General features: G+C 43.3%; 2 protein-coding genes across 2 annotated transcripts in view; one reads left to right on the top strand and one right to left on the bottom strand.

Annotated features, from left to right (window-relative positions):
• Positions 1–2,029: 2,029 nt before the first annotated feature.
• Positions 2,030–5,704, top strand: TLR2 (toll like receptor 2). Its single transcript, XM_068989651.1, has one exon. The coding sequence runs from the start codon at positions 2,030–2,032 to the stop codon at positions 4,382–4,384; it is 2,355 nt and encodes a 784-aa protein (XP_068845752.1). The 3' UTR covers positions 4,385–5,704.
• Positions 5,705–9,168: 3,464 nt separating this feature from the next.
• Positions 9,169–27,414, bottom strand: part of RNF175 (ring finger protein 175) — a 62,437-nt gene continuing 44,191 nt past the window's right edge. The window contains exons 5-9 of the mRNA XM_068990210.1: positions 23,408–23,515; positions 19,846–19,966; positions 15,093–15,226; positions 11,283–11,384; positions 9,169–9,289 (exon numbers count right to left, since the gene is read on the bottom strand). Coding sequence (XP_068846311.1) covers positions 9,169–9,289; positions 11,283–11,384; positions 15,093–15,226; positions 19,846–19,966; positions 23,408–23,515 — 586 coding nt within the window. The remainder of the gene's footprint in view (positions 9,290–11,282; positions 11,385–15,092; positions 15,227–19,845; positions 19,967–23,407; positions 23,516–27,414) is intronic.

Below are 27,414 nucleotides of genomic sequence, written 5' to 3'. Positions count from 1 at the left end.
TTATAAACTGTGAAGATTGCTGAATTAGTTTTGCAAGGTTGCTCAATGCATGGTATATATGTAAAATTTAATTTAATTTCTCTCTCTATATCTATAGGCATATGCCACATATAAGTAACACTATTTTCAAAACTTCAAAAGTATCAAATGCCTAGGAATGAATATCACAAAAATATGCTCACAACCTCCGTATGGAAAATCATAAGGTATTATTGCGATTAAGAAGACCAAAATAAATAGAAATATATCATGCTCATGAACTGAGAACTTCAATATTGTAACGATGTCAGTAATTCCCAAATTATCTATAGATTCATGGCATTGCCAATTAAAAATCAATGGATTTTGTTTTTGAAACTGCTAAGCTAATTCTGTAGTTTATAAGAATATACAGAGGGCCAAGACTAACCAAGGCTCACTTACAGAAGAACAAGGAGGAAGGCCTTGCTCTTCTGGATGTAAAGATGCGTCATATATTTAATGTTACCAGAACAAAGACAGATGCGTAGACATCGGATCCGAAGAGAGAGCCCTGAGGAGGCACACTCACCCTTAGATGGACGTGTGAGTATTGGCAATGGTAGTATTGTTGTTTCCCCAGAATGATCTTTTTAAAAAGGTACTGAGTCAAACAGCTTCCTCAGTGATTCAGCAGGTAAAGAATCCTCCCGCAGTGCAGGAGACATAGGAGACATGGGTTTGATCCCTGGGTCAGAAAGATCCCCTGGAGGAGGAAATGCCAACTCACTCCAGTATTCTTGCCTGGAGAATTTCGTGGACAGAGGAGCCTGGTGAAGTGCAGTCCATGGAGTTGCAAAGAGTCAGACATGACTGAACCACTGAGAGTGCGCATGCACACACACACACACACACACACACACACACACACGTGCAAAACAGATTGACAAGCATGGAACCTTTTTCTTTTGGTTAAAGAGCACACTCTTCCTGGAGCTGCTTCTAGTGAAAGGTGGTCAGAGAGAGCTGTGGTTTGGCTTTGTGAGACCTTTAACTCTTGGGGGCATCAGGTCAGACAAGAGGTGTGTTCTAGTGGAAGATCTGAAGAGTACAAATAGGTTGTACATCCACTTGGTTAAGCCTAGCCCTTTTCTTAAACTGCTTGCTTTTTCATCCTCTGTAATTCAGTTACTCATTTTTCAATTCATGATTGGTCTTGCTCCATATTCCCAGGTGGCACTGTGCTTTTTATGTCATTGTCCATTGGTGGTCTATCTGTGTTAGTGTAGTTGGAGGTGTTAGGAAGTTCATTTTTTATCCTATTCATACATTCCATTTCCCTCTTGGTTATTTGTTGATATATGTGTGTGTGTGTGAAAAATTGATGCTTTTGAACGGTGGTGTTGGAGAAGATTCTTGAAAGTCCCTTGGACAGCAAGGAGATCCAACCAGTCCATCCTAAAGTAAATCAGTCCTGAATATTCCTTGGAGGACTGATGCTGAAGCTGAAACTCCAATACTTTGGCCACCTGATGCGAAGAACTGACTCGCTTGAAAAGACCCTGGTGCTGGGAAAGACTGATGGCAGGAGGAGAAGGGGATGACAGAGGATGAGATGGTTGGAATGCATCACTGATTCAGTGGACATGAGTTTGAGTAAACTCCGGGAGTTGGTGATGGACAGGGAGGCCTGGCGTGTTCCAGTCCATGGGGTCACAAAGAGTCGGACACGACTGAGCGACTGAACTGAGCTGATGTGTGTGCTAGGTCGCATTCATTTACGGCTGGCTCGGTCTTTGTTGCTGCGTGCGGGCTTCTCATTGAGGTGGCTTCTCTTGTTGTGGAGCAAGATTCTAGGTACATGGGCTTCAGTACTTGCAGCCCACGGGCTCAGTAGCTGTGCTGCAGCTGAGTCCCATGCATTGGCAGGTGGCTTCTTAACCACTGGACCTCAGGGAAGTCCCATGTTTTATATCTTACAGAACGTTTCTCAAGAACTGGAATTAAGCCATGATGTCAAACACAGTCATTCATTTGAACTTCTTTTCTTTGTAGGTCAAATCACTGGACAATGCCACGTGCTTTGTGGACAGCATGGGTCTGGGCTGTAATCAGCGTGTCCACGGAAGGAGCCTCTGATCAGGCTTCTTCTCTGTCTTGTGACCCAACTGGTGTCTGCGATGGCCATTCCAGATCTTTAAACTCCATCCCCTCTGGTCTCACGGCAGGTGTGAAAAGCCTTGACCTGTCCAACAACGAGATCACCTATGTCGGCAACAGAGACCTGCAGAGGTGTGTGAACCTGAAGACTCTGAGGCTGGGGGCCAATGAAATTCACACGGTGGAGGAAGATTCTTTTTTTCACCTGAGGAATCTTGAATATTTGGACTTATCCTATAATCGCTTATCTAACTTATCATCTTCCTGGTTCAGGTCCCTTTATGTCCTGAAATTCTTAAACTTACTGGGCAATTTATACAAAACACTTGGGGAAACATCTCTTTTTTCTCATCTCCCAAATCTGCGGACCCTGAAAGTGGGAAATAGTAACAGCTTCACTCAGATTCATGAAAAGGATTTCACTGGACTGACTTTTCTTGAGGAGCTTGAGATCAGTGCTCAAAATCTGCAGTTATATGTGCCAAAGAGTTTAAAGTCGATCCAGAACATTAGCCATCTGATTCTTCATCTGAAGCAGCCTGTTTTACTCCTGGACATTCTTATAGATATTGTAAGTTCCTTAGATTATTTAGAACTGAGAGATACTAATTTGCACACTTTCTATTTTTCAGAAGCATCCATCAGTGAAATTAATACATCAGTTAAAAAGCTTATATTTAGAAATGTGCAATTCACCGATGAAAGTTTTGTTGAAGTTGTCAAACTGTTTAACTATGTTTCTGGGATCTTAGAAGTAGAGTTTGATGACTGTACTCATGATGGAATTGGCGATTTTAGAGCACTGACTTGGAACAGAATTAGATACCTAGGTAACGTGGAGACGTTAACAATACGGAAGTTGCATATCCCACAGTTTTTCTTATTTTATGATCTGAGTAGTATATATCCACTCACAGGCAAAGTTAAAAGAGTCACAATAGAAAACAGTAAGGTTTTCCTGGTTCCTTGTTTACTTTCACAACATTTAAAATCTCTAGAATATTTGGATCTCAGTGAAAACTTAATGTCTGAAGAAACCTTGAAAAACTCAGCCTGTGAGCATGCCTGGCCCTTCCTTCAAACCCTGGTTTTAAGGCAGAATCGTTTGAAATCACTAGAAAAAACTGGAGAACTTTTGCTTACTCTGAAAAATCTGAATAACCTTGATATCAGTAAGAATAATTTTCTTTCAATGCCTGAAACTTGTCAGTGGCCAGGAAAAATGAAACAGTTGAACTTATCCAGCACGAGGATACACAGTTTAACCCAGTGCCTTCCCCAGACCCTGGAAATTTTAGATGTTAGCAATAACAATCTCGATTCATTTTCTTTGATTTTGCCGCAACTCAAAGAACTTTATATTTCCAGAAATAAGTTGAAGACTCTACCAGATGCCTCCTTCTTACCCGTGTTATCAGTTATGAGAATTAGCGGAAATATAATAAATACTTTCTCGAAGGAACAACTTGATTCTTTTCCACAACTGAAGGCTTTGGAGGCCGGTGGCAACAACTTCATTTGCTCCTGTGACTTCCTGTCCTTCACACAGGGACAGCAGGCACTGGCCCGCGTCCTGGTCGACTGGCCAGATGGCTACCGCTGTGACGCTCCCTTGCACGTGCGGGGCCAGCGGGTGCAGGACGCCCGGCTCTCCCTTTCTGAATGCCACCGGGCGGCCGTGGTGTCCGCCGTGTGCTGTGCCCTCTTCCTGCTGCTCCTGCTCACGGGGGCGCTGTGTCACCGTTTCCACGGGCTGTGGTACATGAAGATGATGTGGGCCTGGCTCCAGGCCAAGAGGAAGCCCAGGACGGCTCCCCGCAGGGACCTCTGCTACGACGCCTTTGTGTCCTACAGTGAGCAGGATTCCTACTGGGTGGAGAACCTCATGGTCCAGGAGCTGGAGCACTTCAACCCTCCCTTTAAGCTGTGTCTTCATAAGCGAGACTTCGTTCCTGGCAAGTGGATTATCGACAACATCATTGACTCCATTGAAAAGAGCCACAAAACCATCTTTGTGCTTTCGGAGAACTTTGTGAGGAGCGAGTGGTGCAAGTATGAGCTGGACTTCTCCCATTTCCGTCTCTTTGATGAGAACAATGATGCTGCCATTCTGATTCTGCTGGAGCCCATTGACAAGAAGGCCGTTCCCCAGCGCTTCTGTAAGCTGCGGAAGATCATGAACACCAAGACCTACCTGGAGTGGCCCACGGATGAGACTCAGCAGGAAGCGTTCTGGTTAAATTTGAGAGCTGCAATAAGGTCCTAGGATCCTTCATTACGGGTCAGTCTTGGTCTGGTGGTGGTCCTTCTAGCACTAGTTATAACTGAGTCCGTTCTGACTCAGTTCCATCCAGTGAATATTCATTGGAAGAACTGATGCTGAAGCTGAAGCTCCAATACTTTGGCCACCTGGTGTGAAGAACTGACTCACTGGAAAAGACCCGGATGCTGGGAAAGATTGAGGGCAGGAGGAGGAGAAGGGGATGACAGAGGATGGGATGGTTGGATGGCATCACTGACTCAGTGGACATGAATTTGAGCAAACTCCAGGAAACAGTGAAGGACAGGGAAGCCTAGTGTGCTGCAGTCCATGAGGTTGCAAAGAGTTAGACAGAATTTAGTGACAGAACAACAACGATATATAAACTAGATGAATGAGGACCTGCTTACTAAAATGACTAAAACTGTTCAAATTTTGTCTAGAGAGCTGTTTTATAAAAACTGCTACCAAATTGGAAAAGCATGGTTCTAGGCTTTTATTTATCCTCTGAGACAGTCATGATCATAGGATAGATAAATGTGTATTATCTGTAGCAATTGGCTTAGGAAGCAGCAGAAATGAATAGATTTTAAGTGACTTTCCATCAGCTTTCTGCCAGGGGACTCATCCATGTCTGGAGAGGGTGTTCTTTGTCCCCCAGCTGTCCCTTCTGTGTGTGACTGCCCTCAGGAGCAACAAGACAAATGTTAAAGTCCTTCAGCCAAATATATTGTTCTCAGGAAAAAAAAGTGCTGTTTTGTGTCCCCATTAAGCTTTACAGGATACTAAAATACCTAGAGGGTGAATTTTAAAATGAACTGTGTGTGTCTTTCTCAGTATTTGATGTTTCTCCAGCCATAGTTACTTGAGAGAGGGTATATAACCCAAGATGCAGTAAGTTATGTATTTCTATGGAAATGAAACTAATGAAATAAATACTGTTTTGAAGAATTTTAAAGCCGTCTCCTATATCCCTGATGCTGATCTTCAGCCTTTAGTTATGTGTGAAGTTCTCATTGCTGCTGCTGCTGCTAAGTCGCTTCAGTCGTGTCCGACTCTGTGCGACCCCATAGACGGCAGTCCACCAGGCTCCCCTGTCCCTGGGATTCTCCAGGCAAGAACACTGGAGTGGGTTGCCATTTCTTTCTCCAATGCATGAAAGTGAAAAGTGAACGTGAAGTCGCTCAGTCGTGTCTGACTCTTAGCGACCCCATGGACTGCAGCCCACCAGGCTCCTCCACCCATCGGATTTTCCAGGCAAGAGTGCTGGAGTGGGGTGCCATTGCCTTCTCCGAAGTTCTCGTTAGTTCTCATTAGTGTCTGGTTACGCTGCTCCCTGAGTCATATTGCTTTTTCCTTCTTTTTAAGAGTCTTGTTTCTAATTCTAAAAAGGGCTCTCTTTTTCTCTTTCTGAAATGTTATAGAAGTATGTGTGAGCTAAATAAAATTTTAAGCAAGCATCAACCTAGAGGTTCCTCACAATGACTCAAAAATATCTGATACACAATGATTTAAAAGAAAGATACTACTTCCATATGTTAATTTTTAGAATCTAGATAATAAGGCATTAAATGAATGTATTAAATTTAAAAGCAAGGAGCTGTTTATGGATTCTGTGCAACTCTCTTGGTAAGCTGGGAACCATGTGTGAAGAAAGTGACCTTGCTTCTTCTTCAGCCAGAACTGGGTCTCTGTGGTTTACTGGGGTCTGAAGTCAGAACGCCCTGGGTTAGGACAAGTGCATCTTTGGGTAAGTCAGTCTGACTGCAGATATTTCCCTGTCACAAAGACAGGGTAGTAATGAATCCATCAGAGGGTCCTGTGTTGAGACGGATGTGCAGCAGAGTCAGTGAAGCACTGGGTATGTACCCCGGGGTGCTGTTCAGGCTGAGAAGGCAAGAGGACCACGCCCGCAAGAATGGAGACCCAGATGCCCACACAGGCCTGTGGCGGATGTTAGCAATTATTATTTTCCGAGGAGTGATTCATCTCATTATATACTATGGTTTGTAAATGAACATTTTGGTGTTATGGGTCCTAGCAGGGATCTCGGGTATATTTTCTGTTGTTTGCAGAAAGTTATACCGAAGAAATAAGTTCATAAACTGCATAATAGGTTTTAGTCCTTGGGAAACCCACAGGGTGGGTTCTTCTCTCTTACAAACTCCTGGGAGCGTGCAACGGAGGAGACAGTAGCCAGCCTAATAAAAAACAGACAAGTTCAGGAAGAGGAAACTAGAGATGCCACAGAAACCAAACACAAAATGGGCTTTTTGCTTTACTTCTCTATTTCCTACCTAAGTATAATGTTGTCATGAGAACCAGACAAATTTAATATGGACGTGATCTGTAGATTTAATTTCAGTAATTTAAACAGCAACAGAAACAGCTCCATAGTTAATTGATAGATTTAAAATAATTTTTTGAAAAGAATCTTTACTTTTCTCATTACAAATGTTAAACTGTAGAAATTTAGGAAAAGAAACTACAGCATAAAAAAGAAAGAGTCAGCTCTTATCCCTTCACCTTGAGCTAACCGCTGGTAACTGGATAGGTTAGTGCTCTCCATAATTTTTTCAATGTGTATATACATATTACTTCATAAAACTGAGATTAGATTTTACATGCTTAAACTATATAAAGAAAATAGCATCTCTGTTTTCTTTTTTTCTTGATATTGTTTGGTAATTATCTAACAATTCTAAGCTCTGAAGTTCAGTCACAATTCCATGCAGACATCTGTTGGTTTGCTTGCTCAGAGTTCTAAAGGGTCATCATGCAGCTCTCCATAAAAAATAAGTGGCCAATACCCCAGAGGTTGAATACATCAGAGGTCAAATACAACAGAGGTCATTTAAGGACTCTTGTACAGAAGAGAAACTAAGTGTTCGTTGGTGTTTATCCAACTGCAAGGTGGTTTGTCAATACCCAGTTCAAGAATCTTGTTTCATCTCTTTAACCTTGCACATGGCTGGTATGTAATATATATGGAATTGTTGAAATGTCTGCTGAGTAGGGAGATAAACTAGAGTTAAATCTTCTAATGATCTGGATGATGAGCCGGTTGTGATACTGAAGCACTGAGTAGTTTCAAGAAGGAAAATTACCAACAGGTAGAAATCTTAATGTGAGGGACTTTTTTGGGGCTCCTGTGGTGTAGAATCCACCTTCCAACACAAGGGATGTAGGTTTGATTCCTGGTGGGGGAATTAAGATCCCATATGCCTTGGAGCAACTAAGCTTCTGCCCTGCAACTAGAGAAAGCCTATGCATTGCAATGAAGACCTGGCACAGCCAAAAAACCATCTTAATGTGAGATCTCATCATTATAACTACGATGGAATTTTGTATAAAGTACACTGCCAAAATTGTTTAAAATTTTATTAAGTATAATTGATTTATAGTGTTAATTTCTGCTGCACAGCAAAGTGATTCAGTTATACATATATGTATCTTTTTCATATTCTTTTCCATTATGCTTTATCACAGAATATTGAATATAGTTCCCTGTGCTATACAGTAGGCCCTCGCTGTTTATCCTTTCTATATGTAATAGTCTGCATCTGCTAATCCCAAACTCCCAATCCAGCAGGTACCTGGCCCCCCTCCCCACTGGCAACTCCAAGTCTGTTCTCTGTGTCTGCGAGTGTGTTTCACAGATCAGTTCATTTGTGTCATATTTTAGATTCCACATATAAGTGACATCATAGGATATTTGTCTTTCTGATTTACTTCACTCAGTAGGATAACTCGGTCACCTATGTTGCAGCAATGTGTTGCCAGATGTGTTTCCTTTTTACTTCATTCAAGTGTAATATCTTCAAGTGTTGCAGATGTCTGGTGTGACGTATAGTGGTGACTATTTAGTAAATGACCAGTAATTTAAAATGAATTAATTTGACGGAGTTCAACGTGGTAGTGCCGTTCTTAGGTTAGTTTGCTCTGACTTGTCTTCTCAGTTCTGTTAATTTTTTCTTTCTTGTTGGATTGGTTCATTTGTTCAGCAGGTATTTATTGGTGCCTCTTATGTGTCCGGTGCTGCCCAAGCACTGCAAAGATAGTAGGGAGCAAAACATACAGTCCTCTGTCTTCATGGAGAGGAAGACAGACAGTAGACAAATGAGTCTAGGATGTGACTTCAGGTGTTGAAAAGGGCTGGGACGGAAACGGAAACAGTATGGCCGTGGAAAGAGTGTGTGTGGGTTTAAGTGTGAACAGAGCGGCCCAGAAGGGGAGAGGGATGCGCTCCCCAGTCACCCGTGGGTGGGCCCCCAGGGGCCCCCGCGCGGCTCTGGCCCATCGTGTGGACGGCGGCAGCCGGTGCTAGAGGTTTTGAGAGTGATCGCTAATGGAAGGGCTCTGTGGTACCAAAGCTGCCGCGGGATAATGAGCACAGAGAACAGAAAAGACCGTGTCCTTAAACCATAGATTTAATGAGTCTACTTCTTTGAAGATGTTGAACTGATAAGACGGCATTTGTTATAACTCAGTAAAATTGTATGTGAGAAGCACTCTGCAGACCTCTGAAACCCATCCCGGGTGAGACCACTGTAAGCCAGACTCGGGATGGGATGTCCACGGTGAGTGGTACCAAATGTGCCACAAGCACGGATGAGAAAATGGTTGTAATCAGAAAGAAGCATTGCTCAGCTTCTGTTTAAATTCTTTCCACACAGACCCAGTGCCAGTTTTTATTCAGTTCTCTAAATTCTTGGGATCTCTAAAAATTAAAAGAGTATTAGAAAATATTTCAACATGCAGTACATTGCTTCTGGGGTAGGCGTGCCATGCTATTCCAGCCCTAGTGAATAGTTAATGCCTTGGACGATTCCGATTACCACAGGTTGCCAGGCCACCAGATAACGAAGCCAGTCCAGGATCTGTCCATATAAAAAGTGTGTGCGCTCCCAGCTGAATCTCAGTTAAGGAGGTTGCTTTATATCTAGCCACGTAGCAGAAATAGTCATTGTTATTTATACCACACCTAATTTCTAAAAGTAAAATGGTCTGCAATAAAATCCCCAAATATAATCCCAAACAAGAATAAAAGGTAAGGGTCACATCCTGAAAGAAAGGAAGCGGAATGACGAACTTGGAAAACCAAGGACAATGAAAACTACCGCTAAGTTAAGCAAGCAAAAACAGCTCTGGGCTATTCTGCTGTGGTTCATCAGAGGGAACTCATTGCATGTTAAAAAGGAAGACATTAGTTCACTGATAATACATATCCTATCCTGGTCCCTCGGCTAGACTGTGCTGAGGGAACTTCATACGTAGTAGCTCTATCAGCCATGTCATACACGGAGAGGCAGACCTATCATTTATCTTACACTGAATCCCAGTGAAGAGCGCCTGTGTTTCTTTAGCTGCCTTAGAAGAATGATGCTTGTTGTTAGGATGTTCCATTCAGAAACACAGTTCTGTATTTCACAGAAAAAAAAAGTACATGTAATATTGAAAAGTTTATTCTCTCAAGACCATTTCGTTCTCTCAAAGAAACCAATTGTCTTTTATTATTTAAATGATCGTTAAGGTGACATTTACGGTCACATTATCACCCATTCTATAACAAAGACGCATATACGGAGGTTTCACAAGTGAGTTATTAACCAGAAGCTGTTCTGGCCTCAGCCTAGTGAGGAGAGAAGGTGCATGACAGCCTTCTGCCGTGGCTATTCTTGGCTGGCTCCGGAGAGAAAGGCCAGCTGGGAGGGGAGCTGGCGGCCGGAGCGGGTTCTCTGTGCTGGGGTGTGGCTCTGAGACCCTGCGGCTCTACTGGCAAGCCTTCCCTTGACTTGCAGTTCTCAGCCACGGGGGCGTTTCTGCAGATAGCCATTGGTGAACCGCACAGTTAGGGTTGGTGAAGAGTCAAGGGGGCAGGGATGGGAGAATCTCTAGCACTGTGAAATTCAGGTGACTGGAACTCAGAAGGAATACAGTAAGTCCCCTGCATATGAGTGAGTTCTGTTCAGAGAGGGCTTTCATAAGTCCAACAAAGTTATCTAGGTACCCAACTAACATCATTGTCTATATAATGTATTTTTTCACACAAATAACGTATTTCACACGACCTGGAGGTTCCTACGTAGGGGACTGACTGTAGGATGGCTGCTGCTGAGGAGCTAAGAGGGAGTTCCAGCAGGCTGTGGCCATCCCCTCAGGGTCCTTCCACTTAAGGGGGATGTGTTTTAGATCTGTTTACCCCCCTGGGTGGGTTGGGTAGAGGGCCAAGGCTTGCAGTCAGCGCTGGAGGGGGACACTCCCTTCCTGTGACCTTAATGAGATGTGAGTTTATTTGGTTGGGGGTCCCTGCTGTCTATAAAAATCCTGTTGTTGCCATTCAGTGACCAAATCTGTAATAGGTCTTCACTCCTTTCAATATTATTATTACTTCAGTTAGCCTAAGAAAAGATGAGATATAGCGAGGAATTAAAGAAGCCCAAATTCAGGGAGAAAAACCCTACTCATTTCTGGAAATAATACAATTTGGTACACCTTAAAAATACTTTTCTATATTCTAGTTCACAGTTGGGGCTTTTAAGTTTTCTATTCTATTTTCCTCTCCATCCACTCATCTTATCCACCCGTTATTTATCATCCATCTATCTGCCTACCTACTTATCTTATCCTTCCATGTATTCATATTATCCATATTTGCAATGTCCCATCACATTTTCACTGAAGCCCTTATAGTGGAATACTAAGTGTAGAATGTATCTTTTTTGGCATTTAACTGAGCTAGAATAGTAACCCAGACATGGGCAAGGAGAGGGACAAGTCACTTTGAAATTGGTAGTTAGGGAAAACAGTGTTTTCTGCTGTACCTGTAGTGAGGATAAAGAAAGTTTAGATTAAAGAATGTATCGTCAGAAAATAATATTTCACAACTTCATAAAAAGGATACGGGTTATTGATCATCCTCTTCAAGTCGACCTTCTCTTTGCAGTAAGGGCACGTCTGCTTTTTACCAACAATACACCAACCTCGGATGCAGAATTCATGAAAGCTTAGGGATCTTGTTAGGGAAGCTTCTGGATATTGAAGGGCAAGGTCTACTTCATGACGATGTGATGGAAGTGATCCCACCTGTTGGGTGGAGTGGTGGAGGCAGAAATGGCTCTCGGTCATGACTTGGGTGTGCCCATTGCTTTCCTAGAGCCTCTGCAGGACAATGGCGCCTCCAAGGACAGTGAGCTTGAAGTCAAAGCTTATGACCCTGAGGAGTTTACAGATCTTCTTAGCCTTACATGTTCTGACCGCAGATTCTGTGATTAAATTAGACAAAGAATGTGGATGTGTTTTTTTTAGAGGATGTCTTATGTAAAATATCCTCACTTTTTGTGCATTTCTCATAGCATCTCCCCATTTGGCTTTTTGGGCACCTACCCATTACCATCTATGTAATGAGATTCCTCCTCCTAAGTCACTTCAGTCGTGTCCGACTCTGTGTGACCCTATAGACAGCAGCCCGCCAGGCTCCCCTGTCCCTGGGATTCTCAAGGCAATCACACTGGAGTGGGTTGCCGTTTCCTTCTCCAATGCATGAAAGTGAAAAGTAAAAGTGAAATCGCTCAGTTGTGTCCAACCCTCAGCAACCCCATGGACTGCAGCCTACCAGGCTCCTCCGTCCATGGGATTCTCCAGGCAAGAGTGCTGGAGTGGGGTGCCATTGCCTTCTCCAATGTAATGAGATTAGACAAGTTCAAATTATTTGTGGTCAAATATTTGTACAGATATTTGTATTAGCTTCATAAGCTTTTTTCTCAAGTTTTTATTACTGATAAGGAGCCAGTTATTTTGAAACAGAGTATATAGAATCTAGGCACTTACAGATTCATTTGTATACAATCCCTTGTACAGAAAGATCGATGCTTTGTCCCCAAAGTTGACAATGAACCATATGTTTTCTCTCAGCACCAGGGAGTGAGTCCTACAGAGCCTGAGTCAAGTCAGTCTGTGTCACGACTTTCTGGGTACTTACATATCTCTCCTGGGCAGTGTGCTACCTGTGGGACAGTGACTCATTCGCCTCTGTGCTCAGCACCTTAAGCAGTGCCTAAGTGCCTGTCTGGGGGCTTCCCAGGGGGCACTAATGGCGAAGAATCCACCTGCCAGTGCAGGAGACGCAAGACTCAAGCTGGATCCCTGGGACAGGAGGATCCCCTGGAGGAGGAAATGTCAGCCCCCTCCAGTATTCTTGCCTGGAGAACTCCATGGACAGAGAAGCCGCACTCCATGGGGCCTCAGACAGTTGGGCATGACTGAGCAACTAAGCACACACTCACACACACACACACGCCTATTTATTGAATGAATATTTGAATGAATCATTCAAAACCAGTTACTATTGCAAACTTACTTTCCTCAGGTTCCACAGCTTATAGATTTAAGTAGCATCATTAACTGGGGCTTTCCTGGTGGCTCTGTGGTGAAGAATCTGCCTGTCAATGTAGGAGATGCAGGTACAAACCCTGGGCTGGGAAGATCCCCTGGAGAAGGAAATGGCAACTCACTCCAGTATTCTTGCCTGGGAAATCCCATGGATGGAGGAGCCTGGCGGGCTACAGTCCTTGGGGTCACAAAAAGAGCTGGATGTGACTTAATGACTAAACAACAGACACAGTGATTAACTGTGAGATTCATCGTGTTGACTTCTTTCTACAGTCATCGGTCCCAGCGTGGCTTTCCCTGATCTGTTTCAGCACCTTGTAGACGGTCCCTCACGAACGGAGGGCGTGGAGGTGGAGACAGTCAAGCGCACGCAGATGATTCCTCGGTGTTAGATAGGTGTGCGACCAAGAGTTCCCGTTCTTTTATGTTCTTGGAACTGGGGTCACTTTTGCATGTTTGGGTTAACATAAAGTGTATTATAACAAAGATATTGAGTCAAAACCTGTACAGTTCTTCATTCAAAAGAGCTGGAGAGTAGCCCCATATCCCCCAGGCATGGCACTCAGGGCTCACTGAGCAAGCATTGAGATGTTCATCTCCTCTTTAATAGCCCCTTTTATCTTCGAAATCTCAGATGAAAAGCCTTCACCCCAGCAGAATTTCTGCAGAGCAAGACTCAGATTCCCACCCCTTGTTAATATGATTCATGTTTGCCCACTCCTTGCTCATATGACTCATGCTAAAATGGGCCATTAATAATACTCCCTGCAAAGCAAATTTGCAGGTGACTACATTTTCGATTACATATGCACACATGTACGACAATCCCTACGGGCTTTTAAAGGTGGAGAGAGAAAATATTTCCACTTGCAAATGGCAGAAGGGGCTCTGTTCCAACATTTGAAAACTAAATCATATTTAAAACTAGGACCAGACTTGGAAAATTTCTACTAAGAATGACAGGTTTTTGGGAAATGTATCACACTGAAAAACCACATAGAATCCCACATGGGATATCTTTGTGTTTCTTACCTTAAAATGTTAAGACTTAAATGTTGGAGTAAAGGCTCCTATTACATTTCAGATGCATTTGGTTCAGTTTTTTACTCTCAGGATTGAATAAATGGAATTTGTCCAGATTAAACAGAATCAAATCATGAGTGCTGCACGTCTGCGGTATTACTGACTGAGTTCGGTGGGCTTCAGAGGCAAGAGGCAGATGGTTTGATCACCTTATAATGCCAGAGCTTTGAACTGAGTGTATAGCAATATTATAAAATTGATATTGTACTATAAAATAAAGATAAATGATGCCTTCTTTTCCCTGTATTAAGAGAAGAATTAAAATCCTGATTGTTGGTCAATGCAAACACAACTGTGGTATCCAGAGTTACATGCTCAGGCAGTGCAGCCTGCTTGGCCCAGGGCTCTTGATACCAGCATCTTTCAGCACATGGAGCCCTTCCTCACTGTTGCTGGAGTCCCAGAGGGTGCTGGTTTCCAGGGCCAGGCTGGTCTGGCCCCTAAAGATCCCTCCACCGGTGGATAGTGATTTGGGGCACAACCCATAGGCCAGGGAATCAAATGGTCCAAGAACCATGTGCTCCTGTTTTGGTCCCTTCCTGTGTAATTTAAGGTGTCCTCTTTTCAAGGCCAAAGCTGATACTTGGCTTTCCCCGTCACCACTGTTGACACAAGCAGGTTCCTGAGAATTATTTCCAGGCAAAACACACCACCATTAATACCGCAGACGTGCAGCACTCATGATTGGATTCTGTTTAATCTGGACAGATTCCATTTATTCAATCCTAAGAGTGAAAAACTGGACATTGTCGTTCTTGTTCTTGTGAGATTCAGACAAGGGGTCAGCCAGGCAAGTCCTGAGCTCTGCCCGGCAGCTGAAACTACACTCTGTTCCTCACTCCCCACCCTCTCTTCCCCGGTCCTCACTGGCTACCTGTGTGCTTAAGGCTTCACCGGCTCTCCCAGCCAGCCTCTGCTCAGATGCTGCAGCCCTCCTGTCTGTGTGGCCTGAAGATTCCTTTTAAAAAGGAAATTACTGGGGGGAGGAGGAGGGAAAGAGGTTTACCGCCTACTAACTAAGAGCAGTTCATTATTCATCAGGGATCGGAAAGAGTCTCAATAAGAAAATGGACAGGAGCATAAAGGCTTGGGTTTTGGGGAAGGGAGCTAAGCAAGGCAGAAGGAAGTGGGGAGAAGGAGGAGACACAGGAGGAGGGGGGTGATGGGACAGTCTTCCCTGATTTTCCATCTCCCAGCACTGGCTTGAGGAAGGCCAAATGGCCTTCCATGAAAAGGATACACATGCTTGCATGAAAGCTGGTAGGTGTTTTCAATGAGCCCTTCTTCATCAAGTTCCACAATGATCTTCTGCCCACACACGGCGCAGATGTCGTCCGACAGACTCCTGGTGGGCATCCCACTGACGCTGTAGAACTATTGGGGGACAGGCCCAGAGCACACATCATTCTGTGAATACAGGGAAGCCACTGCCAGCTTGAAGACAGAGAGGCTTTACTGTTTCTCTGCTGGTTTAGAACTTGAAACGTTTTTTCCCATAAGAACAATGCTACCGTGGGGTAGAGGTTTCCCAGGCAAAATCCCACTGAACCCCAAAGCACATCGCTAATTATAACCATCTAACTTCTCCACTAAGGAATCCTTTAAGAGGAACAATTTTATCAAGGGCTATAGTTCAGAATGACATGGGAAGCTTTTTAAATTCACCCAGAACCTGACCTTCCCCTTATTCTCCCGAGACTCGGATTCCCAGATCTCAAGTAATCCCAGACATCTATGTATCTTTTAATTAACTTTAATATAATTAAAATTTTAATCAATTAAAAAAAATCCCATCTGACTATAGGGAGTACAAAGACTAATCCCATTAGAAAGCAGTGCATTTAGAATTCTAACTTGGGACATTGCATCTCCCCAGGGGTGTGGATGAGGAGCAATTCTCTACATTGGCAGCACATTATAATGTCTAAGAAGCTTTTTAAAAGATAAAATATTTATTTTATTTTTTAAATGTAAAATAAAAAACGGTAGCATTGTATTTTAGATGTAAAAGATACAAATATAGAATAGAGTTCCCATACCAAGTTTCCCCTGTGATTAACATTTTACATTTAGGGTACATTTGTTTCAATTAATGAACCAACACTGATGCATTATTATGAAATAAAGTCTATACTTTGTTCAGATTGCTTGGTTTTTCTCAAATGTCCTTATTTTGTTCTAGAATCCCATCCAGGATACCATTAATTGTCTTATCTCTTTAGGCTTCTCTTTTTAAAAAAATTTTTTTTAGGCTTCTCTTGGCTTTGGCAGTTTCTCAGACTTTGTTTTTCTTCCCTATGATTGACAGTTTGGGGGTGGGGGTGGTGCTTGTAGAATGTCCTTCACTTGGATTTTAGCTAATGATTTTTTCTCTTGATGATGCTGGGCTTGTGAGTTTTAGGGAAGAAGAGAACAGAGGTGAAATGCCACCCTTACCACATTGTGGCAAGGGTGCGTGCTGTCAACATGATTCATCATTGATGATGTTGACCTTGATTACTTAGTTTGAGATAGTGTTTGTCAAGTTTCTCCACTCTAAGACTACCTTTTACTTCTTTCTACACTGTACTCTTTGGAAGGAAGTCACCATCACCACGAGCAGTTCACACTTAGGGAGTGGGGAGTTAGGAGTTAGGGTCCACATCTGTATCAGTCAGGGTTCTCCAGGGAAATGGAACAGAGGATATGTATGCGTGTGGGTCGGGGGAGAGTGGGTGGAGAGGGAGAAAGGGCGAAGGGAGAGAGAGACTCATTTTCAAGACCTGAGGCTGGCAAGTCTGGAACCTGGAGGGCAGGCTAGCAGGCCAAACTCTGGAAAGAGTTTTCAGACTTGAGGCAGAACTTCTTCTCTGAAAAACTTCAGTTTTTGCCCTTAACGTCTTTGACTGATTAGCTAAGACCCATCTATATTTTCAAGGGTATTGGCTTTCCCTTAAAGTTAATGCTAAAGCTGAAACTCCAGTACTTTGGCCACCTCATGAGAAGAATTGACTCACTGGAAAAGACTCTGATGCTGGGAGGGATTGGGGGCAGGAGGAGAAGGGGACGACAGAGGATGACATGGCTGGATGGCATCACTGACTCGATGGACGTGAGTCTGAGTGAACTCCAGGAGTTGGTGATGGACAGGGAGGCCTGGCGCGCTGCAATTCATGGGGTCGCAAAGAGTCGGACATGACTGAGCGACTGAACTGAACTGAAAGTTAATTACAGCTACAAAGTACATTCAAAGCAACATATAGACTCATCTTTGGTCAAACAACTGAATACGAGAGCCTAATCAAGTTGACACATAAAAGCCAACCACGCAACCTTCTTAAAGGTGGACTATCTCCATAAATTATGTGGAATTTGTCTGAATAGGAGATCTGTCTATTCTCATTTATTTATATATCTATCTATTCAATCATTCACTTATTTCACTGTGGACTCACAGATATTTATTCTATACTTCGAGTTATAACCCAGTACTATTTACTGTGAATACTACTGCTACTACTGTGTTGCTCAAATTGTTTCAGCCTTGGCTACTGTGTCTCTTTGACATGCCCTCATCATTGTGGGTTTTTTCTTGTGTGGGCTTTTTCTGAGAACTTCCTTACTTTCTGGCCCTACAAAATACTCTAGGGTCATATTATATGTTCCCTGCCAAGACCCAGAATCAGCTGTTTTCCCAAGGAACACTGTTTCCTTTTATTATAGACTGGTATTAGAAAACAAGGTCAGAGCACTTTGTGTGCTCACTGCTACTAAGCTGTCATTGCTTCTAGGCCTTCTTAGTTGACAAAGCAAGGAGATATGTCTGTATACTCTAACCCATGTGTATACACATATCTATAAAAGATTTCTATATATATCATCTACCTTAAGATACATATAATCTATGTTAAGCTAAACACGAGTTCGGACTGATGTCTTTGACTCTGATCCGCTCACAGATCATTCTAGCCTTCTCTCCTTGCTTATATGTAGCCTTCTGAGAGTAAGAAACATAGCTTCCATGACCAGTCTTCCATTCACTTGGAAGTCCAGTTCCAGAATACATGCACAGTGGTATCAGGGTATCCCCATAGCCCTGAGGGAAACTTACTTAATGGAGTACAGTGCTTACATACAGTTCCTTTTGGTTTTAATCTTGGATCTCCACTCATTTCAAAGAGACTTAGGTCAGCACTTCCCCCCTCTCCCCCACTTCAGAGAGGTTATTTCACACATTTGTAGTACAGTTGAATTCTCTGGTCACAGTCCACGTTCTATCCTGGCATTCCCTGACATCCTACATGACTTGTTTTAAATTTGCACACTTAAGGTTTAACCTTTCTGCTATAAAGTACTGTTGATTTTGACAGATATCTAATGTCGTGCATTCACCATTAGAGTATCACACAGAATAATTTCACCACTCTAACAAATTCCCTGTGCTTCACACATTCAACCCTGCTCCCTCCCTAACCCTCTTGGCAACCACTGGTTTCTCTAGCATCTCCATAGCTGTACCTTTTCCAAATTGTCATATAAGTGGAATCATATAGTACAGACTGGCTTCTCTCACTTAGCACCATATATTTACGATTCATCCAACTTTTTGCATGGCTTAATAGCTTATTCCTTTTCCTAGGGAGCTTTTAAAGCAAAGCAGATGCATTGGCTCCACTCCCAGAGTCTGACTTAATTAGTGTGGGGCTCAGGCACTGGCGTGGTGCTTCCTCTTTACCTCTGTCACAAGCACGTGAATAAGTGCATACACACACGTACACACACACACACCATCAGCTGAAGTCACTGGTGGTTGTGCCAATGGCTTGAGACAGTACTTGGTGGCTGGAATGAGGATGGTAGGAGATGACAAGATGTCATAGACGTGGATGGAATCAGGTGAGGAATTTCCATAAAGCTGGGGCTTAAAGACCTGGTTCTTTTGCCAGGTTAAATCTTTTCTTCCTGGTCCCCTGGAGAACAGAGGACATTCAACTCTTCCTCTCCTGTCCACAAGCAGGCACAAGAGGCTTTGGGAATTTGTAGCAGGGGGATGGCTCTGGTTTCTGTTGGAGGAACTGGGAGTGAAAATGCTCCCTTCTGTGCTTGCCTTAGACCTCACTAGAAAGGCAGCTGTCTTAGAGATGACACAAGGCTGGCCATTCCAGCATTCCACCACAGAAGCTGGACTCCAGGCTCTAGAGAAAGAGTAAGATGGAGTCTACAGAGATGGGGAAGGGGAGGTGGGGGATGAAACAAAGGCCTTGTCGACTCAGTCCTGAGCCGTAACCGGAGGGGAGAACAGCAGTCCAGAAGGCCAGTCTTTCCTCGCTGCTCACAGCGGTTTCTCCATCTCATATCTGGCTGTGTGCCAAGAGGCTGGTAGAGGACAGAGATGTGGAATTTCTGAAACCACTGGGTCACACCTGGGACCTTTGGGATTAAGTTTTTAAGAGATGCGCGTATGTTAGACACAGATGGCTACTCCTAATATCTGCATCTGGAATCCATCTAACCAGAAAGTGTGTCCATTCTGAGTTTTAATTTTAAGAGCATTAAAAAGCTATTAGCGATTTTTTTAATTCCAGGGAACAATATACAGTCAGAATACATTTAGCACACTTTTAATCTCTTCTATTTCTTCAAATGCTATATAATGATAGCTGATCTTTATGATGATTATTACCCTTAGGTGTTGATTGATTCTAAAGTGCTTTATGTGCATCAAATATGACTTTTATTTGCCTCAACAGATAAAGGGTTTTTGTTATTGCTGAATTTTTACTAATCCTTTATTTTTATTTTTTAGATTAATTTTTACTAAACCTTTAAATGTTGGCGATTAGAGTATGCTAGATATGGTTACTTCCAGATAATTTGACACCCGGAGACTCCAAGGAGCAGTTGGGCTGGCAGAACCAAAAAACCCCTATTTCTGAAAATGGGCACAAACGTGTAAGATGAGACCATTTTTCTACATACCAAAAATGATTTCAAAGAATGAAAGCAACGCTTACCCCTAGAGTAGAAGCCATGTAGTCCGAACAGATCTCTGCGAAGTCTCTCCCCATTACCCCATAGTAGAGGCCATAAAACAAGGACACGATGCCCAAATCCATGGAATCTCTAGCTTTGATTCTATTGAAAACACAGCCAAGGGAAGTAAGAGTGGGCATCTTGCGGCGGGGGGGGGGGGGGGGGGGCGGGGGGGAGGATGGTCTTGGGAAGGACTGCAGCTTGGAAAGTATTTCTTGCCATGGTATCTAACAGAACCTTGAGTGTATTTTCCCTCATTTATTTGTTTAGTGTTTCTTTTTTTTTTACGTGAATTTAAAATTCTCTCCATTCCTTTAAATTTTACCACTCAAGGCTAAGTGGACAAAATAATTCTTGAAAGAGTGTTTAATGTCTTCTTTGGACTGCAGTGCTGAGACAAGCCAAATCTAACCAGAGGTTCTCAAGCTTGGCTGTCGGTGGGAAAACCTGGGCAGCTTGTAAAAAACCTCCATCTGCAGGCTACACCCTGGGCCAATTACATCAGCTCTCTGGAGGTGGGGCCCATGCAGCAATATTTTTGGAGGCTCTCCAGACAAGGATGATTGCAGTGGGGAGCTAACATTAGGAACCTCTTTAATAGTTCAATGGTTCTCAGCCCTAACTGTATGTTAGGATTACCTGGGGGAGATTTAAAGTATATGCTAATACACAAGCCTATCTTCTAGGGCTCTTATTTAAGTGGCTTGGGGTGGGGTCTGGACAGTAGCTAGGGCTGAGAAGTTTGATCCCTGTGATCAAACTTAGATTTTATAGAATGCTTTCAAATACTTAATCTTACCTAAAAATATTGGAGATAGGTATCATTAGCCCTACTTTGGTTTGAAAAATGGAGACTTAGGAAAAATGATTGCTTAACCTGACAGTTGGTACCAGGAATCAAGCTCACATTTTGAGGTCATTTGTTACTATGCCATAGTTGCTATGTGTTAATAAAAAAATTTTTATTTTGCAAGTTGGATATTTCAACTAGGATTCTCTACAACAACCCCTATTTGTTTATTTTTAAATTTATCTTTAATTGGAGGATAATTGCTTTACAATGTTGTGTTGGTTTCTGCCATATAACAAATGTGAATCAGCCCCTTCCCCACCCCCGCCCACCACCTTCTTTTCTTAAAGGTAAGTGACCAAGTGAAGTTGCTCAGTTGTGTCCGACTCTTTGTGACCCCATGGACTTTAGCCTTCCACACTCCTTCATCCATGGGATTTTCCAGGCAAGAGTGGGTTGCCATTGCCTTCTCCAGAGGACCTCCCCAACCCAGGGATCGATCCCAGGTCTCCTGCATTGTAGGCAGATGCTTTATCGTCTGAGCCACAAGGGAAATCCATAAGGTTTCTTTAAAAAGTGAATGATTCGCTCCTGATGTAGTAGCTGGATCTTAATGATCACACTTCCGATTTGCTCCCTCTGCAAGAGTCTCTAATACTAGCAATGGGAGTCGGTGAGTCTGCCCGAGGCAGGAAGGACGTGGAGAGAGGAGGGGAGGTGGGAGTCCCTCTCTCCGGAACCCTCTACTGGCTGTTTCTGTGCTCTGTTCACTTGAGGAGGAAACGGTACAAGCTGTGCAGACCTGGAGGGCAGAGGTCTTTCGGTCTTGTGAACTGGGCATTCCAGCACAGTGGGCAGCTTCATCCTTCCAAGATCTGAAAACTGGGGCAGTGACGAAGAATGAAGAGGACCTTCCCTCTATGCCCAGGGGAGCATGGATTTATAATCTAATTGATAAAAAGTGTAGCAACGAACTTGTAGTTCCACAGAAAAGAATCTCAATACAATTGTGCTCAACGACAATTAGTAGTGAAAAAAATAGTTCCTTCCCATTTGAGGGCTTCCCTGGTGGTTCAGCTGGTAAAGAATTTGCCTGCAATGTGGGAGACCTGGGTTCCCTAACCCCTGGGTTGGGAAGGTCCCCTAGAGAGGCTACCCATTCCAGTATTCTAGCCTGGAGAATTCCATGGATAGAGGAGTCTGGCAGGATACATACAGTCCACGGGTTTGTAAAGTCAGACACGACTGAACGATTCTCACTTCATTTCCCATCTGAAGGGTTAGGTTCTTCATACACCTCATTATAGGAGAATTCCTGGATAAGGATCTTAAAATCATACAGATAATAATTTGGGGGGTAACTACAGTCCCAAGTGACTTCATAAAAGTAAAAAAATATTTTGCATACATTAAAGTAATATAGACAGTATGCTGAAAGAATAATTCAGTGTCTTTCTATGTGTAAACAAATAATAATAGATCGGGACAGTTGTATCCTATCCCTTTCCTCCTAGGGAATGGTGGGAGTTCCCTCTCTGAAAATTGCATGAAATATTTATGAAATCAGATTGCTGTGTTGCCACAGGAAGAGCCCTTCCCCCCAGGGCTGGGTCTCCATCCAGTTTTCTTCCTTATTTTATGACTTATGGGTAGCTAACTTCTGCCTTTCAAATTTATAAGGTTCTAGAGATTTAGATTAAGTTTTTTTGGTCACGTGGCCTGTGGGATCTTGGGTCACTGACCAGAGATCGAACCTGCACCCCCAGTTGGAGTTCCAACCACAGGACCACCGAGGAGTTTCCAGAGTTAGAGGAATTTTGACGTGAGAGATGTTCCAGGGATTTTGAGTGGTTTTCCACAGCTAGTATGTCCACCATCCACAGTGGTATGTCTCACACTTCCTTTCCAACACACAGGTTGATTAAAGCTCTGCCCCTGAGAACCTCACTCACAGCACGTCTCAGCAGCCATCTTCCCAGTGGAAACAGGATTCTGAGTCATGGATATTATTATCCCAATTTCCTTTATTTCTCCCTAGACTTTGTTGCCCTGTTACCTCTTCACTTCTCTTTCAGTGTCTAAGTACTCAGTTTCTTCTTTGACTAAATGCCTCCAGCAGAAGAGATTTAGAGCAGAAACAAAATTCTAGAGTAGTGCTGTCCAGTGGAAATACAGATTGGACATAATTAAAAAATTTTTCTTATAGCCACAAATAAAAGGTAAAAAGAAACAGATCAAATAATTTCACTAAAACATCCAGAGTACTGTCATCTCATGTAATCATAAAATGATTTTCTTATACGGTCTTTGAAACTCAATGTGTATTTTAGACTTACAGCACCTCTGACTTGATATTTTAAGTGCTCAGTAGTTCCATGGGTTGGCAGCTACTGTATTGGATAGCATAGTTCTAGGGGCTTAAAGAAGAAAGGTCTATACAGGGATATGACACTTAAGAATTTTGTAGAAGGGAACTTTTTAGCTCAATAAGAATTGCTCCAACAAATATAGGCCAGCTTTTAATGATGATGTCTTTAAAGCTTATAATTTTTTAAAACCTTTGAAATCTGAGTGTTCTCTTCCTTTTATTAGTTTCCACCAGTGGCATCTATGATACCAATGATAGTACTATAAACAGTGTGTCCCTGGAAAATTGCAGGGCCAAATGTGGCTTCCAGACACTGAGAACTTGACCAGGTTAATGCTACAAGTAAGTGCTTAGAGACATCAGTATCTTAATTGGAGATACTTACCTGAAAAATAAATTGAATCCACACATTGTAAATATGATAGCCAAATAACCCACAACACCAAATGCATAGCTGAGTTTGTAGATTAGAAGAAACCATTTGTAAACCAATCTGTGGAGTGAAAAATGGGGAGATGCACCAAACATGATATATTAGAAAATATTTTCTCTTTTTCAAACATTGTTATAAGTCAGTTTTTAGTTTCTAAAATTCTGTTCAATTTACAATACACAGAACATGAATATATCATATCAGCTAAACTCCATGATAATCTGGAGTTTTAATATACTATCAACAAGCAATATATAGACAGTACTATCATGCATGTGTGTGTCTATGTATATATGCCTGGAGAATCCCAGGGACGGGGGAGCCTGGGTGGGCTGCCATCTATGGGGTTGCACAGAGTCGGACACGACTGAAGTGACTTAGCATAGCATAGCATGCGTATATAAATTCATTGCGACTTATGTCCTCATAGAAAGGTGACCTTCGGGACTAGTTACTCTACACGAGGCCCTGTCGACCTCCCTCTCTGATTGGCTTGCAGTGGCTTTGGCAGGAGTCCTTGGAGGCAAGCGAGCGATGGGAGCTGTCCTCCCCGGAGCCTCTCGCTTCCCGCCCGCGCTGCCCCGGCCCTCGCGCGGCCTCACTCACGCGGCCCCCCGCAGCCCCGGAGCAGGAGCCCAGCGCACTTGTTTCCTGTGCTGCGTGGCCGGGCCCTGTGTCTGTCCCACGCTCACCACGTGGCTTTCAGGGCTTCCGCCTTCCCACAGGGTCCACACTGGGAGGTCAGAGGGTGGGGATGCAGGGCAAGGACGGAGCCCACGTGGAAGGAGCCGTGGGTCCTTTCTGCTTCCCCTGCTCCAGGCAGGAAAAGCTCTTAGGAAAACCGCCTGCTGCTTCCTGCCTGAGAGAGCCTGGGCTGGGGCTGCGGCGCGGCTCCATTCCTGGTTCCGAACACACAGGGGCTGGAAGGAGGGGTGCTGGGGGCCCGGAGGAGCGAAGGGGGTGCTGGCACACTGCACGCGAGGGGAGGGCAAACGGGGAGCCTCTGACCCCTGGAGCCCTGTCCCCAAATCTCACCTTCCCTGGCTTCCTCCCTGTTGGAGCCATCGCACCAAATGCTTATGTTCTATATTATTACTGATGCAATGTTTCAGCGTTATTTTATTTACGTATTAAAATTTTTATTGAAGTATAGTTGACTTATGACATTATATTACTTTCAGGTGTACAACATAGTGATTTGATATTTCTATGTATTACAAAATCACCACCACTAGGAATCTAGTTACCATCTATTACCATAGTTATTATGATTTTACCAACTATACAGGCAGACCTAGCTTTATTACACTTTGCAAACACTGCGTTATTATCATTAAACAGAAGGTCTGTGTTAACCCTTTGTTGAGGAGGTCTATAGGGACCACTTTTCCAACAGCATTTCCTCACTTTGTGTCTCTGTGCCCCATTTTGCTAATTCTTACAAGATTTCAAACTTTTACATTATTATCATATTTGTTTTGGTGATCTGTGATCAGTGATCTTTGGTGTTACTGTTATAATTGTTTTGGGGCACCACAAACCACGCACATGTAACATGGCAACCTCAACTGATAAAAGTGGTGTGTTTTGACTTTACCACTGCTTGGCTTTTCCCCCACCTTTCTCCTTCTTCTCAGGCCTCCCTATTCCCTGGGACACAACAATATTGAAATCAGGCCAATTAATAATCCCACAGTGGCCCCACTGTTCAAGTGAAAGGAAGAGTTGCATATCTCTCACTTTAAATCAAAAGCTAGAAATGATTAAGCTTAGTGAGGAAGGCATGTCAAAAGTAGAAATTGGCTGAAAACTCAGGCCTCTTGCATCAGTGAGCCAAGTTATGTATGCAGAGGAAAATGCTTGAAGGAAATGAAAAGTGCTGCTCCAGTGAATATACAAACGAAAGTGAAACAGCTTTCCTGCTGATATGGAGAAAATTGCAGTGGTCTAGAAAGAAGGTCAAACCAGCCACAACATTGATTCTCTTAAGCCAAAGCCTAATCCAGAGCAAGGCCCTAACTCTCTTCAATTCCCTGAAGGCCGAGAGGTGAGGAAGCTGCAGAAGAAAAGTCTGAAGCTAGCAGAGGTTGGGTCGTGAGATATGTCAGGAAAGACCCTGTCTCCATAACAGAATCGCAAGGTGAGGCAGCCAGTGCTGATGTAGCAGCAGCAGAGAGTTTCCCAGAAGATGTAGCTAAGCTAATTAACGATGGTGGCAACAGTAAATAGGGGCTTCTCTAGTGGCTCTGTGGCAAAGAGTCCACCTGCCAAACAGGAGATATGGGTTCAGTCCCTGGGTTGGGAACATCTCCTGGAGAAGGAAATGGGATCCACTCCAGTATTCTTGTCTGGGAAATCCCATGGACAGAGGAGCCTGGTGGGCTATAGTCCATGGGGTCGCAAAAAGTCAGAAATGACTTAATGACTTAACAACAGATTTTCATCACAGACAAAACAGCCTTCTATGGGAAGATGCCATCTAGGACTTTCGTACTTAGAGAAGAGAAGACAATGCCTGGCTTCAAAGCTTCAAATGACAGGCTGACTCTTGTTAGGGTCTTATGTAGCTGGTGACTCTCAGTAGAAGCCTAAGATTTGAAAATCTTAGGGTCCTGAAGAATTATGCTTGGTCTACTCTGCTTTGGGCTTCCCTTGTAGCTCAGTCGGTAAAGAATCTGCCTGCAGTGCAGGAGACCTGGGTTCGATCCCTGGGTTGGGAAGATGCCCTGGAGAAGGAAATGGCAACTCACTCCGGTATCCTTGCCTGGAAATTCTCATGGACAGAGGAGCCTGGTGGACTGCAGTCCATGGGGTCACAAAGAGTCGGGCACGACTGAGCGACTCATACACTACTCTGCTTTTGCTATATAAATGGAACAGCAAAGCCTCGATGGCAGCACGTCTGTTTGCAACATGGTTTGCTGACTACTTACTAACCCCCAGGGAAAAAGATTCATAATATTGCTGCTCATTGACAATGCACCCAGTCATTCAAGAGCTCTGATGGAGATGTACAATGAGATTAATGCTTTTATGCCTGTAACACATCCATTCTTTGGCCCATGAATCAAGGACCGATTTTGAATTTCAATTCTTATTAGTTAAGAAGTACATTTCATAAGGCTACAGCTGTCATAAATAGTGATTCCTCTGATGGATCTGGGCAAAGTAAATAAAAAGCCTTCTGGGAAGGATTCACCATTCTAGATGCCATTAAGAACACTTGTGGTTCACGGGAAGAGGTCAGAATATCAACATTGACAGGAGTTTGGAAGAAGTTGATTCTATCCCTCATGAATGACTTGGAGGAATTTAAGCCTTTAGTGGAGGAAGGAGTTGCAGATGTGGTGGAAATAGCAAGGCAGCTAGAATTCAACGTGGAGCCTGAAGAACTGCTGCAGTCTCATGATGAAACAAATGAGGAGTTGCTTCTTATGGATAAGTCAAGGAAGTCGTTTCTTGGGATGGAATCTACTCCTGGTGAAGATGCTGTGAAGACTGCTGAAATAACAAAGGGTTTAGAATATGACATAAACTTAGTTGCTAAAGAAGCAGCAGGGTGTGAGAAGACTGACTCCAGTTTTGAAAGGAGTTCTATGTGGGTAAAATGCTATCAAACAGCACCACATGCTACAGAGAAATCGTTCATGAAAGAGTCAATCAATGCAGCAGACGTCACTGTCTTATTAGAAGAAGTTGCCACAGCCAACCCGACCTCCAGCGACCACCAATCTGGTCAGCAGCCGCCAACTTGGAGGCGAGACCTTCCACTAGGAACAAGATTACAACTCCTTGAAGGCTCAGGTGATGGTTAGCATTTTTTAACAATAGAGATTTTAAAATAAAGAAATGTACATCATTTTTTTGGATATAATTCTGTCACACACTTAATAGGCTACAGTGTAGTATAAACATACATAGTATAAACTTTTATATGTACTGGGAAACCAAAAAACTTG

Source organism: Capricornis sumatraensis, chromosome 17 (genome assembly GCF_032405125.1).
Source record: "Capricornis sumatraensis isolate serow.1 chromosome 17, serow.2, whole genome shotgun sequence".
Lineage (NCBI taxonomy): Eukaryota > Metazoa > Chordata > Mammalia > Artiodactyla > Bovidae > Capricornis > Capricornis sumatraensis.
Note: the sequence above shows the minus strand (reverse complement) of the source record. Positions and strands in the feature narration are given on the sequence as shown.

Coding starts and splice junctions, on each gene's coding strand:
- TLR2 (XM_068989651.1), top strand. CDS start 2,030: ATGCCACGTGCTTTGTGGACAGCATGGGTCTGGGCTGTAATCAGCGTG.